Source organism: Oncorhynchus nerka, linkage group LG16 (assembly GCF_034236695.1).
Source record: "Oncorhynchus nerka isolate Pitt River linkage group LG16, Oner_Uvic_2.0, whole genome shotgun sequence".
NCBI lineage: Eukaryota > Metazoa > Chordata > Actinopteri > Salmoniformes > Salmonidae > Oncorhynchus > Oncorhynchus nerka.
In genome coordinates this window covers 20,014,516-20,028,885 of record NC_088411.1, presented here as the reverse complement: position 1 = coordinate 20,028,885, position 14,370 = coordinate 20,014,516, and the positions used below count along the sequence as shown (strand labels likewise).

General features: G+C 42.6%; 2 protein-coding genes across 6 annotated transcripts in view; both read right to left on the bottom strand.

Annotated features, from left to right (window-relative positions):
* Nucleotides 1-2,908, bottom strand: part of snx29 (sorting nexin 29) — a 114,471-nt gene extending 111,563 nt beyond the window's left edge. For all 5 annotated transcript variants that reach the window (XR_003865787.2, XR_003865788.2, XM_029685030.2 and 2 more), the window contains exons 1-2: nucleotides 2,821-2,908; nucleotides 2,060-2,124 (exon numbers count right to left, since the gene is read on the bottom strand). Coding sequence is in view for 3 of the 5 variants with exons in the window: in XM_029685030.2 (XP_029540890.1) it covers nucleotides 2,060-2,124; nucleotides 2,821-2,827 (72 nt within the window). In the remaining 2 variants the exon portion in view is untranslated. The remainder of the gene's footprint in view (nucleotides 1-2,059; nucleotides 2,125-2,820) is intronic.
* LOC115144194 (tumor necrosis factor receptor superfamily member 17) lies at nucleotides 2,319-4,755 on the bottom strand. The gene is made up of 3 exons (XM_029685033.2): nucleotides 4,544-4,755; nucleotides 4,122-4,265; nucleotides 2,319-3,710 (listed from the first exon to the last, which is right to left on the bottom strand). Exons 1-3 carry the CDS (start codon nucleotides 4,659-4,661, stop codon nucleotides 3,415-3,417), a joined length of 558 nt encoding a protein of 185 aa, XP_029540893.1. The 5' UTR covers nucleotides 4,662-4,755; the 3' UTR covers nucleotides 2,319-3,414.
* Between the last annotated feature and the right edge of the window lie 9,615 nt (nucleotides 4,756-14,370).

Genomic DNA, 14,370 nt, shown 5'->3' with positions numbered 1-14,370 from the left:
TGTTATGACACATACAGTGCAGCTAACATAACCTGTTATGACACATACAGTGCAGCTAACATAACCTGTTATGACACATACAGTGCAGCTAACATAATCTGTTATGACACGTACAGTGCAGCTAACATAACCTGTTATGACACATACAGTGCAGCTAACATAACCTGTCATGTCACATACAGTGCAGCTAACATAACCTGTTATGACACATACAGTGCAGCTAACATAACCTGTTATGACACATACAGTGCAGCTAACATAACCTGTTATGACACGTACAGTGCAGCTAACATAACCTGTTATGTCACATACAGTGCAGCTAACATAACCTGTTATGACACATACAGTGCAGCTAACATAACCTGTTATGACACATACAGTGCAGCTAACATAACCTGTCATGTCACATACAGTGCAGCTAACATAACCTGTTATGACACATACAGTGCAGCTAACATAACCTGTTATGACACATACAGTGCAGCTAACATAACCTGTTATGACATACAGTGCAGCTAACATAACCTGTTATGTCACATACAGTGCAGCTAACATAACCTGTTATGACACGTACAGTGCAGCTAACATAACCTGTTATGTCACATACAGTGCAGCTAACATAACCTGTTATGACACATACAGTGCAGCTAACATAACCTGTTATGACACATACAGTGCAGCTAACATAACCTGTTATGACACATACAGTGCAGCTAAAATAACCTGTTATGACACATACAGTGCAGCTAACATAATCTGTTATGACACATACAGTGCAGCTAACATAACCTGTTATGACACATACAGTGCAGCTAACATAATCTGTTATGACACATACAGTGTAGCTAACATAATCTGTTATGACACGTACAGTGCAGCTAACATAACCTGTCATGACACATACAGTGCAGCTAACATAACCTGTCATGTCACATACAGTGCAGCTAACATAACCTGTTATGACACATACAGTGCAGCTAACATAACCTGTTATGACACATACAGTGCAGCTAACATAACCTGTTATGACACGTACAGTGCAGCTAACATAACCTGTTATGTCACATACAGTGCAGCTAACATAACCTGTTATGACACGTACAGTGCAGCTAACATAACCTGTTATGTCACATACAGTGCAGCTAACATAACCTGTTATGACACATACAGTGCAGCTAACATAACCTGTTATGACACATACAGTGCAGCTAACATAACCTGTTATGACACATACAGTGCAGCTAACATAACCTGTTATGACACATACAGTGCAGCTAACATAACCTGTCATGACACATACAGTGCAGCTAACATAACCTGTTATGACACATACAGTGCAGCTAACATAACCTGTTATGACACATACAGTGCAGCTAACATAACCTGTCATGACACGTACAGTGCAGCTAACATAACCTGTTATGACACATACAGTGCAGCTAACATAACCTGTCATGACACGTACAGTGCAGCTAACATAACCTGTTATGACACATACAGTGCAGCTAACATAACCTGTTATGACACATACAGTGCAGCTAACATAACCTGTTATGACACATACAGTGCAGCTAACATAACCTGTTATGACACATACAGTGCAGCTAACATAACCTGTCATGACACATACAGTGCAGCTAACATAACCTGTTATGACACATACAGTGCAGCTAACATAACCTGTTATGACACATACAGTGCAGCTAACATAACCTGTTATGACACATACAGTGCAGCTAACATAACCTGTTATGACACATACAGTGAGGAATAAATGTTGCTGATGATTGTTGTTATGACCTAATCTCTGGTGGACAGACCTACGTAAACATAACTGGTACCATAACCATAGAATCTGTCGAGAAGGAATGGGATGCGTGGGATAACAATCTGTAGTAGTTTTTACATCACTGTTTATTTGGACAAAACCCGATTTTGGAGTTCCGGTTCCACTCCTCATTAAATCTCTTCTCTTAACATGTATGGACCCAGAACTTAATCGAGCAGCTGACCAATTATGCAAGACTTCTGTTCTGGGTTAACCAAGATTACCATTCACCTGTTTGACAGCGTCCAGCAGCCTCTCTAGCAGGTGTTGTCTCTTTGCGTCATTCTGCTGAGGGCCTGGAAAGGAGAAGGAGGGCGATCATACAAAATAGACCATCTGTCAGTTTGGTAATCTCATCTCAGACTTCTGGCTTAAGAGTTACTAGCCTGCATAATGGACAAGTAATCTCTGGCTAAATCACAGAGCTGTACAACTATTTCACCAAGCTTATCAGAAATGTATACAATGATGTGTTCCACAAAGAAGAATATGATTTGGTCAAATATATCTTTATTCTACAGTAGGAAAGTGACATAACACATTTTGGAGATACTGTAATAACAAGAAAAGGTTGTTGTAATAAGTATTCACCAACAAATACATGCAGTTTGCTAAGAAAGCACGACCTTGGAGAAAGTAATGGGCTAGATGAGGTTGGTCAGGACTCAGGAGCAATAACAAAAAAGGTCTAATATGGTTAGAGGGGTTTCTCTTTGATGTATCAACATTTATTCATGACTACTATGTCATGCAGTCAAGACATAATTCGATTTGCATGAGGAGATTCAAGATACCCGCGGGAAGTGTCATTATCTATCCTTTACGCCTGCCTGAACTCATTATGAGAATGATGCGTTGTCCTTCATTCTAAACCGCATTGCTTTAATAAGCCTATATGTGCACAAAACATACTAAATTCCTGTAATAAACCAAAGCCATTTCAATTGGTGATGGTAGAACAAAAAGTGATTTTGTTTTTAGCTACAACTCACCGTTCATGCTGTCAGTCCGAGTCGTTAGTGTTGTTGACACACCACAAGTAAACTAGTTCATAGCTCTTCGGTTCGACATGGTGGAAATCCAGAATTCTATTGCTATTCTGTACGAACCGAACCCTGGGAGGCAGAGAGCACTACTTCCATGATTTTGCACTCCCTTCTTCCCATCAACACAACCGGGGTCCTTGGCCCACTGTTGCGCATGTCGGCTGGAACTACAGAGGCCTGCGAGTAGCCGTTTACCACTATCGCTATAAGAGTTAAACCGAGTCACATTTGTAGATCAAATGTTTGATTTACAAACCCAGAAGCACTTGTAGTTTCAGTGACTGGACTGTCGTAGCTCTGGATAATCTTTAAATTGTAATAAAATACATTTATTGTGCCACTGCCTGCAAAGCGAAACATCGTCGGCACTGCCGGTCACATGACCAGACACACTGTTGTCATATGATAGGGTAGGGGGTTGTGGGATCTGTAGTTCATTACTATAATCTCTGTTAAACATTCACTTGTTTTCAAACACATTCATTGATAGTTTTCACTTTCTATGGCAAGCAGTGTGTGTGTGGGGGGGGAATAGAGACATCAAGTTGCAAAGCCAGACCTCCACAACCCCAATGTCTTTCTCTCTGTAATGTCATCTGTGTGGTTAAAGATCTGCACTGTCTTGGTTGTGACCAGTATGGTGGTGCCCTCCTCAGTGGAAGGGACAGGCAGGTTGGAGTTGCAGTCGGGAGTATGGCAGTTTGTTCCCTCCTGGAGAACCATGGCTCCAGCTCCACTCGTCAAGCTGTCCTGTCCCATGATAACCACTGTCTGCTCAGGGAAATCATCAGAGACCCTCTCAGTCCCAGGACACTCTGCTTCCTGTAGTGGTGATACTGGGGGATAACATTGACGTGAGTTACATACTGTATGATAGAGATATAGGGGTAGGCAATGTATTGGGTATAGTCACAAGGATATGCATTCGATTCGTTCATTGTAGTTCTTCACAGAGTTTTTACATTTGACTTATCATTCATGGAGGGGAATTTCCATTCATCACAAATGAGTGAATCAATCACCAATCAGATGAGGAAACATGGTCACATATTGTGACAGATCGACGTAACCTGTGTGCCTGCTACTAACAGCGAATCACTGTATAATAATTTCCCATCCTATGAAAGGTAAAGCAAGCGTTGTCATATTATGACTGACAGGCAGATACGGTAACCTGTCTGCTGATAACAGACCATCACTATATAACCACATATCACCTCCCTATGCTTCTTTGTGTTTTATCTTACATTTGTTCCTTGGGAAACGTCTGCATGTCTTCTTCCTCAGTACCTGCAGCAGCAGCAGGAGAGTAGTAAAAGCACACAGGAACACAAACAGCCAGACCAGGGTCAGACGAATGTTGAACGGCTCTGGGGCTTTGCTCTCTGATGCTGGACAGGTTAACAGAAAAACATATGTCCGTAATGCTCGTACTTATCCTACAGATTCACTGGGCCAGCTTCATTTGTCTATGCCTCCTTCGCTTGAGTATAAGGACTAACAATACAATGTCTCACATAACAATTCAGATGCCAATATTTATAACAATGCTTAAAGATATTCTTATAACAATAACAAATACAATCATGTTTATTCATATACAGCTGCATTGTAATTTCAGAACTCAAATGATCAAATGTTTGAAATGTTAAAACAGTATTGTACTTACATTGAGTACAGTATGTTGTGCAAACCCTGGGTGGTGAATTGCATCGTAAATAGCATTGTTTACACTCCTCGACTAGCCCATCGTAGTAGTATCCCAGTCCACACTGTCCTTCTGACATAGCAATACAGTATAAGACAATCAAGAATCAGATCTGAAATAGATGCTAAAATGGTGTACTTTCCAGTTTCAGTGACTGAGATTGACTGGGCAGTTATGTGGTTCTGGTTTTAAAAGAGAATACATAATATGTAAATAATGTGTAATGTAGGGGAAATCCCTCTGCTACACAGAGACTGGTGAGATTTCAGAACGAGAGAGGAACTATACCCACAGCACGAGGGTGTTATTCACCACAGAAAATAGGTAAATACACTGAGTACCCCCCAGTCTATTAACTAATTTAATGCCTAGTGATGTCACCAGGCAGGACAAAACTCCATTCCACTGACACAGACTGAAATTTCATGCTGTCTTTTAAACAAATCTTATACTCATACAGAATTATAATTTTCACAATATAATTCCAACCTCAAAGTGGGGATGTAGCACACGCTCCAGCAGGTATATTTCACTGGTCACTCCCAAAGCCAATTCCTCCTTTGGCCGCCTTTCCTTCCAGTTCTCTGCTGCCAATGACTGGAACGAACTGCAAAAATCTCTGACGCTGGAGACTCATATCTCCCTCACTAGCTTTAAGCACCAGCTGTCAGAGCAGCTCACAGATCACTGCACCTGTACATAGCCCATCTGTAAACAGCCCATCTATCTACCTACCTCATCCCCATACAGTATTTATTTATCTTGCCCCTTTGCACCCCCCAGTATGTCTACTTGCACATTCATCTTCTGCACATCTACCATTCCAGTGTTTAAATTGCTATATTGTAATTATTTCACCACCATGGCCTATTTATAGCCTTTAACTCCCTCATCTTACCTCATTTGCACTCACTGTATATAGACGTTTTGTTTTCTTTTGTTCTACTGTATTATTGACTATGTTTGGTTTATTCCATGTGTAACTCTGTGTTGTTGTATGTGTTGAATTGCTATGCGTTTATCGTGGCCAGGTCGCAATTGTAAATGAGAACTTGTTCTCAACTAGCTTACCTGGTTAAATAAAAGGTGAAATAAAAAATAAATATCTTCCTCTCTAACTTTAAGCATCAGCTGTCAGAGCAGCTTAAAGATAATTGCACTTGTACATAGCCCATCTGTAAACAGCCCACCCAACTACCTCATCCCCATATTGTCATTAATACATTTTTTTAAATGCTTCTTTGTAACCCAGTATCTCTACTTGCACATTAATCTTCTGCACATCTATCACTCCAGTGTTTAATTGCTATATTGTAATTTATTTCACCACTATGGCCTATTTATTGCCTTACCTCCCTTATCCTACCTCATTTACACACACTGTATATAGATTTTTCTATTGTGTTATTGACTGTACTTTTCTTTATTCCATGTGTAACTCTGTATTGTTGTTTGTGTCGCACTGCTCTGCTTTATCTTGGCCAGGTCGCATTTGTAAATTAAAACTTGTTCTCAACTGGCCTACCTGGTTAAATAAACGTGAAATCAAAAATATATACACTGCTCAAAAAATAAAGGGATCACTTAAACAACACAATGTAACTCCAAGTCAATCACACATCTGTGAAATCAAACTGTCCACTTAGGAAGCAACACTGATTGACAATAAATTTCACATGCTGTTGTGGAAATGGAATAGACAACAGGTGGAAATTACAGGCAATTAGCAAGACACCCCCAATAAAGAAGTGGTTCTGCAGGTAGGGACCACAGACCACTTCTCAGTTCCTATGCTTCCTGGCTGATGTTTTGGTCACTTTTGAATGCTGGCGGTGCTTTCACTCTAGTGGTAGCATGAGACGGAGTCTACAACCCACACAAGTGGCTCAGGTAGTGCAGCTCATCCAGGATGGCACATCAATGCGAGCTGTGGAAGGAAGGTTTGCTGTGTCTGTCAGCGTAGTGTCCAGAGCATGGAGGCGCTACCAGGAGACAGGCCAGTACATCAGGAGACGTGGAGGAGGCCGTAGGAGGGCAAAAACCCAGCAGCAGGACCGCTACCTCCGCCTTTGTGCAAGGAGGAGCACTGCCAGAGCCCTGCAAAATGACCTCCAGCAGGCCACAAATGTGCATGTGTCTGCTCAAACGGTCAGAAACAGACTCCATGAGGGTGGTATGAGGGCCCGACATCCACAGGTGGGGGTTGTGCTTACAGCCCAACACCGTGCAGGACATTTGGCATTTGCCAGAGAACACCAAGATTGGCAAATTCGCCACTGGCGCCCTGTGCTCTTCACAGATGAAAGCAGGTTCACACTGAGCACGTGACAGACGTGACAGAGTCTGGAGACGCTGTGGAGAACGTTCTGCTGCCTGCAGCATCCTCCAGCATGACCGGTTTGGCGGTGGGTCAGTCATGGTGTGGGGTGGCATTTCTTTGGGGGGCCGCACAGCCTCCATGTGCTCGCCAGAGGTAGCCTGACTGCCATTAGGTACCGAGATGAGATCCTCAGACCCCTTGTGAGACCATATGCTGGTGCGGTTGGCCCTGGTTTCCTCCTAATGCAAGACAATGCTAGACCTCATGTGGCTGGAGTGTGTCAGCAGTTCCTGCAAGAGGAAGGCATTGATGCTATGGACTTGCCCGCCCGTTCCCCAGACCTGAATCCAATTGAGCACATCTGGGACATCATGTCTCGCTCCATCCACCAACGCCACGTTGCACCACAGACTGTCCAGGAGATCCCTCAGGAGACCATCCGCCACCTCATCAGGAGCATGCCCAGGCATTGTAGGGAGGTCATACAGGCACGTGGAGGCCACACACACTACTGAGCCTCATTTTGACTTGTTTTAAGGACATTACATCAAAGTTGGATCAGTCTGTAGTGTGGTTTTCCACCTTAATTTTGAGTGTGACTCCAAATCCAGACCTCCATGGGTTGATAAATTTGATTTCCATTGATAATTTTTGTGTGATCTTATTGTCAGCACATTCAACTATGTAAATAGAATATTTCATTCATTCAGATCTACGAAGTGTTATTTTAGTGTTCCCTTTATTTTTTTTGAGCAGTGTATATATTAGTGTAAGTATTCAATCCCCTTTGGCAGCGATTACAGCTGTGAGTCTCTAAGAGCTTTCCATACCTGAATTGTGCAACATTTTCCCATTATTCTTTTCAAACTTCTTTAAGTTTTGTCAAATTGGTTGTTGAGCATTGCTCGACAACCATTTTCAGGTCTTGACAATTCAAGCAGATTTAAGTCAAAACTGTAACTCGGCCACTTAGGAACATTCACAGTCTTCTTGGTAAGCAACCTCAGTGTAGATTTGGCTTTGTGTTTTAGCTTGTTGTCCTGCTGAAAGGTGAACTAATCTCCCAGTATCTGGTGGAAATAAGACTGAACCAGGTTTTCCTCCAGGATTGTGCCTGTGCTTCGCTCCATTGCTTAGCTCCATAAAGTTCATTTATTTGCCATGTTGTCTTGCAATATTACTTAATAGCATTGTTGCAAACATAATGGATGATTTGGAGGGGGGGTTTTAAACACTTTGTCATACAGGCTAGTAATATGGGGTGAATGCAATGTTGTTGATTCCTTTGTACTTTCAAGTATTGTGGTCGCAGCATCATGTTACCCGTATGCTTGTCCCCGGCAAGGACTGTGGAGTTTGTTAGGAAATATGAAATGAGCAAAGCCCGGGTAAAAAGTTAGAGGAAAACCACGTCAGTCTTCTGAAAACCTAACCGGGGTTAGGGTTTTATTTTTCTGCGAGACAATTACACAAATGTTAATGCAAAAGACAAACCAGAATGGCTTTCCAAGAGGTGTTGAATGTTCCTGAACCGACGTGATTTTCCCGAGGGGGTTTTCTCAACTGGCTCCGTCGTCGCGTCGTCCCCTGAATGCCCATCCATTAGCCTGCTAGCCTCGGCCTGCTAGCTGTCCAGAGCACATCGGACTGTTAACTTAAGAGGCCCATCAGACAAATTCTTTGGCCACCACACCTTGTTTTGCCAATTGGCCTGGTTTACCACACGGAGCCCTGCTGATCTGTCTGCAGACGTAATAGCACGAGGGGGCCACAACAGACTTTCGTCCGTCGCGACGTCCCTCCAAGGCCTTTCTGGTAACTTGCTAGCTGCCTGAAGCCACTCACTGGACTCCTTTGATTCACTCGGCTACGCATGCCTCCCGCTTACGTCAATACGCCTTGTCCATTGCTGTTTTGGTTAGTATTTATTGCCTTATTTCACTGTAGAGCCTCTACCCCTGCTCAATACGCCTTATTTAATACTTTAGTTCCACCTACCACACATGCGATGACATCATCTGGTTTAAATTATATTTCTAGAGACAATATCTCTTTCATCATCACTCTATGCACAGGCTTATCCCCACTGTATTCACATCCTACCATACCTTTGTCTGTACATTATACCTTGAATCTACTCTACCATGCCCAGAAATCTGCTCTTTTTACTCTCTGTTCCGAACGTACTAGGCGACCAGTTCTTTTAGCCGTACCCATATCCTACTCCTCCTCTGTTCCTCTGGTGATGTGGAGTTTAATCCAGGCCCTGCAGTGCCTAGCTCCACTCCCATTCCTCAGGCGTTATCATTTGTTGACTTCTGTAACCGTAAAAGCATTGGTTTCATGCATGTTAACATTAGAAGCCTCCTCCCTAAGTTTGTTTCATTCACTGTCCGAGCACACTCTGCCAACCCGGATGTCCTAGCCGTGTCTGAATCCTGGCTCAGAAAGACTACCAAAAACCCTGAAATTTCCTAAACGATAACATTTTCCGACAAGATAGAACTGCCAAAGGGGGCGGTGTTGCAATCTACTTGCAGAGATAGCCTGCAGAGTTCTGTCTTACTATCCAGATCTGTACCCAAACAATTAGAGCTTCTACTTTTAAAAATCCACCTTTCCAGAAACAAGTCTCTCACCGTTACCACTTGCTATAGACCACCCTCTGCCCCCAGCTGTGCCCTGGACACCATATGTGAACCGATTGCCCCCCAACTATCTTCAGAGCACGTGCTGCTAGGTGACCTAAATTGGGACATGCTTAACACCCCGGCCATCATACAATGTCAGCTTGATTCCCTCAATCTCACACAAATTATCAATGAACCCAACAGGTACAACCCCAAATCCGTAAACATGGGCACCCTCATTGATATCATCCTACCCAACTTGCCCTCCAAATACACCTCTACTGTTTTCAACCAAGATCTCAGCAATCACTGCCTCATTGCTTGCATCCGTAATGGGTCCGCGGTCAAACGACCACCCCTCATCACTGTCAAACGCTCCCTAAAACACTTCAGCGAGCAGGCCTTTCTAATCAACCTGGCCCGGGTATCCTGGAAGGATATTGACCTCATCCCGTCAGAAGAGGATGCCTGGTCATTCTTTAAAAATGCCTTCCTCACCATCTTGAATAAGCATGCCCCTTTCAAAATATTTAGAATCAGGAACAGATATAGCCCATGGTTTTCTCCAGACCTGACTACCCTTGACCAACACAAAAACATCCTGTGGCGTTCTGCATCGAATAGCCCCTGTGATATGCAACTTTTCAGGGAAGTTAGGGAAGTTAGGAACCAATATACACAGGCAGTTAGGAAAGCTAAGGCTAGCTTTTTTAAGCAGAAATTTGCTTCCTGTAACACAAACTCAAAAAAGTTCTGGGACACTGTAAAGTCCATGGAGAATAAGAGCACCTCCTCCTAGCTGCCCACTGCACTGAGGCTAGAAAACACCGTCACCACCGATAAATCCACTATAATTGAGAATTTCAATAAGCATTTTTGCTTTCCACCTGGCTACCCCTACCCCGGTCAACAGCCATGCACCCCCCACAGCAACTTGCCCAAGTCTCCCCTATTTCTCCTTCACCCGAATCCAGATAGCTGATGTTCTGAAAGGGCTGCAAAATCTGGACCCCTACAAATCAGCCAGGCTAGACAATCTGGACCCTCTTTTTCTAAAATTATCTGCCAAAATTGTTGCAACTCCTATCACTAGCCTGTTCTACCTCACTTTCGTATTGTCTGAGACTCCCAAAGATTGGAAAGCTGCCGCAGTCATCCCCCTCTTCAAAGGGGGAGACACTCTAGACCCAAACTGCTACAGACCTATATCTATCCTACCCTGCATTTCTAAGGTCTTCGAAAGCCAAGTTAACAAATAGATCACCGACCATTTCGAATCCCACCGTACCTTCTCTGCTATGCAATCGGGTTTCAGAGCTAGTCATGGGTGCACCTCAGCCACGCTCAAGGTCCTAAATTATATCATAACCGCCATCGATAAGAGACATTACTCTGCAGCTGTATTCATCGACCTGGCAAAGGATTGTCTCTGTCAATCACCACATTCTTGTTGGCAGACTCAACAGCCTTGGTTTCTCAAATGATTGCCTCGCCTGGTTCACCCACTACTTCTCTGATAGAGTTCAGTGTGTCAAATCGGAGGGCCTGCTGTCCGGACCTCTGGCAGTCTCTATGGGGGTGCCACAGGGTGATCATATTCTTTTAAAACTGATATGATTTACTGATGTTTTGTGTGTGAATGTGTAATGTGTGTTATGTATTGTAATGCTTGTGTTTGTATCTCCCCTGTAGGGTGATATGTTTGTCTGCCATCAAGCAGGCTGCAGGATTCACCAGCAAGACTGAAGCAGGTACAGTCACATGACCTGGAAACAGTTTACAGTGATATGAAGTATAAAAAAAAGTTTTTCCAGGAAGTACTGGTAATCTTTATCTGCACTGGGGGCCCTTCAGGGGCCCTTCAAGATTTTGGTCAGGCGAGAGGTATATATATACTCTTAGTCAGACTATAAGAACTAACACAGCTAAAACAAACACACTGAATCTGGGAATAATGTGTTAATCACTGGTTAGAGTACAATTTGTAGAAGACATGTAGCTACATTCGGACATTTTGAAGTGTTGCATTTTGATTCAAGTGGATCGAAAACCTGGTAACTACTTCTCTGATAGAGTTCAGTGTGTCAAATCAGAGGGCCTGTTATCCGGATCTCTGGCAGTGTCTATGGGGGTGCCACAGGGTTCAATTCTCGGGCCGAATCTCTTCTCTGTAATCATCAATGATGTCGCACTTGCTGCTGGTGATTCTCTGATCCACCTCTTATGCAAACGACACCATTCTGTATACTTCTGGCCCCTCTTTGGACACTGTGTTAACTAACCTCCAGACGAGCTTCAATGCCATACAACTCTCCTTCCGTGGCCTCCAACTGCTCTTAAATGCAAGTAAAACTAAATGCATGCTATTCAACCGATCACTGCCCGCCCGTCACTACTCTGGACGGCTCCGACTTAGAATATGTGGATAACTACAAATAAAAAATGGTCCAGTCTCAGTCCTGACTTAAATCTGCTTAGAAAATCAGAGACAAAGTGTAAATATTGCTGCCAATCAATGATTTAAACCAAAATGTCGAAAGCTTGAGAAATGTTGACAAACATGGATATATCATTGAGTGTTGATACACACAAGAAACTGTTGTGTGAAAAACCCAGCAGCGTTGCAGTTCTTGACACAAACCAATGTGCCTGGCTTGACACCTCCTACCCTGTACAAAGGCACTTAAAACTTTTGTCATGCCCATTCACCCTCTGAATGGCACACACACTCCATGTCTCAATTGTCTCAAGGCTTAAAAGCCTTCTTTAACCTGTCTCCTCCCCTTCATCTACACTGATTGAAGTGGATTTAACAAGTAACATTAATAAGGGATCATAGACTAAGTAGGTGAAAACTATGTCATGGAGAGAGCAGGAGTTCTTAATGTATGTTTTGAACACTCAGTATATATTGATATTTATATTTGTACTGCACTGTGGAAGAGAGCTTGCAAGTAAGCATTTCACTGTTCCGTTTACACCTGCTGTATCCTGTGCATGTGATAAACTTTGATCTGTTGTACATTTTATTTAGCTATAAATAGTTTAAGCAATTCAAAAAATATGACTTTAGAAAAAAATGCAGAGACATGTTATTGTACAAAATAATGTGTTATATTTACAATGACTATCAAATGCCATTTTATGAACAATTATATAGCATCAGAGTGCAATCAATCTCATTACTCTAATCAGCTACTTTGTAGGCACAGTCACAGTGTGCAATACATCTTCAGGTTCCTGCAGACTGCTCTTGAATCCAGAGAAAATGCTCTGAACCTGCATCGGGGAAAAAATAACATTAGTATACTAAATAATTAAAAGGGATTCTATTCTTTCCTAAAAATGTCTCAAATTATTTTGAGGAGCATTTGTGAGGATTAATGCAACAATTATACCTAATCAAAACATAAGAATGAAAATAAATTTGCATGTGCACATTTTTTGGCACCATTATCAGCAAAATGATCATATACCACTTATGCACGGTACAGAGTCTGCCATTTTATCTACATGATAGCAGATAGGGAGACATGTGGACTCTTTCCAGTGACCTTGATGTTGTTTAATCATTACCAGTGAGGCAAATATAGGCTTATTTTGCCTCCTTATCCGAAACATTACATTATGATTCAGTTAATGAAATGTCTATTTATGGGCTTATAACAGAACATTATTATTAAGATGTTGCCAGTAGTTACATTTGAAACGAAATTACCTGTAAAGTCATATTGTCAGTGTCTGTCTGGTAAGTTCAGTAGATGAAGCTTCTGTTGTGTTCTGATAAAAAATGGAAAGAGTGACAGGGGCTTGCTGCTGGTTAGAGGTAACATTTCCATCCGTTGTTCGGGGCCGCTCTCCTTTGACCCTCCCGTTCCTTCGGAATGAGTTCCTAATTCCGTTAGTGAGACGGTTGGAAACCTTCCTGACAACACCGCTGATGCCTTTGTTCTTTAGTTTGACCAAGCCAACGTCATCCTCCAGTTCCTCAGGTGGCACCTCGATGTTCCCCGAGAACCAGAACACCCACCAGATGAGACTGAGGAAGATGATGACAGCCCCTGCATAGATGAACAAGTCGTGGCAGAATATGTCTGCAAACACCCCGGTCAGCAATATAAACACGCCAACTACGTCGTGGCTCACCGCAAACCAAAAGGCACATTTACAGCGACCAACTCCCTGATATCTCCTCTCCGCGACCTCCACTTGCCTTTCTTGTATTTGCGCCATGGTAACGGAAGTGCAATATTTCCTTTTCAAAAAGTAATTTGAAGTCCAGAAAGTAATGTCATTTCCAAAAGTGCCGACTCCGGTGCGGACACAAGGTGATGTGCGATGACGCGCCTTTGGACTGTTGGAGAACGCAGCGCACAGTCACAGGGACGCAACATACTGAGAGCACACAGTAAAATTGTTCAAAGTACATTCACCTTGGGTTTTTAGTACAGCTTTACAAGACATGATCTTCTTTGATGATACTTTATCAGATATTTAGAAATAATTTTAAGGTGCTTCTTAAAAAGGCAAAAGAATGGTCCTTTCTGAAGTTCCCTTGTGAAAAATAAATTAATCTGTCAGTAAATGACAGTATAACCTGTTATCCAAAAACATCCAAGTGTCTCTAATAAATAAAAATTAAAAGTCTATATTATTTAAAAGACAAAATTAGGATTCCAACCACACTAAACCAAATGTCCAACTGAGCCAACAGAACGTCTGAAGAATGGATCACCCCTTACCCTTTCCATCACACACTGCTGAGGGACCTGCTTGTGCTCCTGGCCCCCAGGCCCATACGTCTCTGCTTGTCCTTCAGGATGGGTATCCAGACCAGC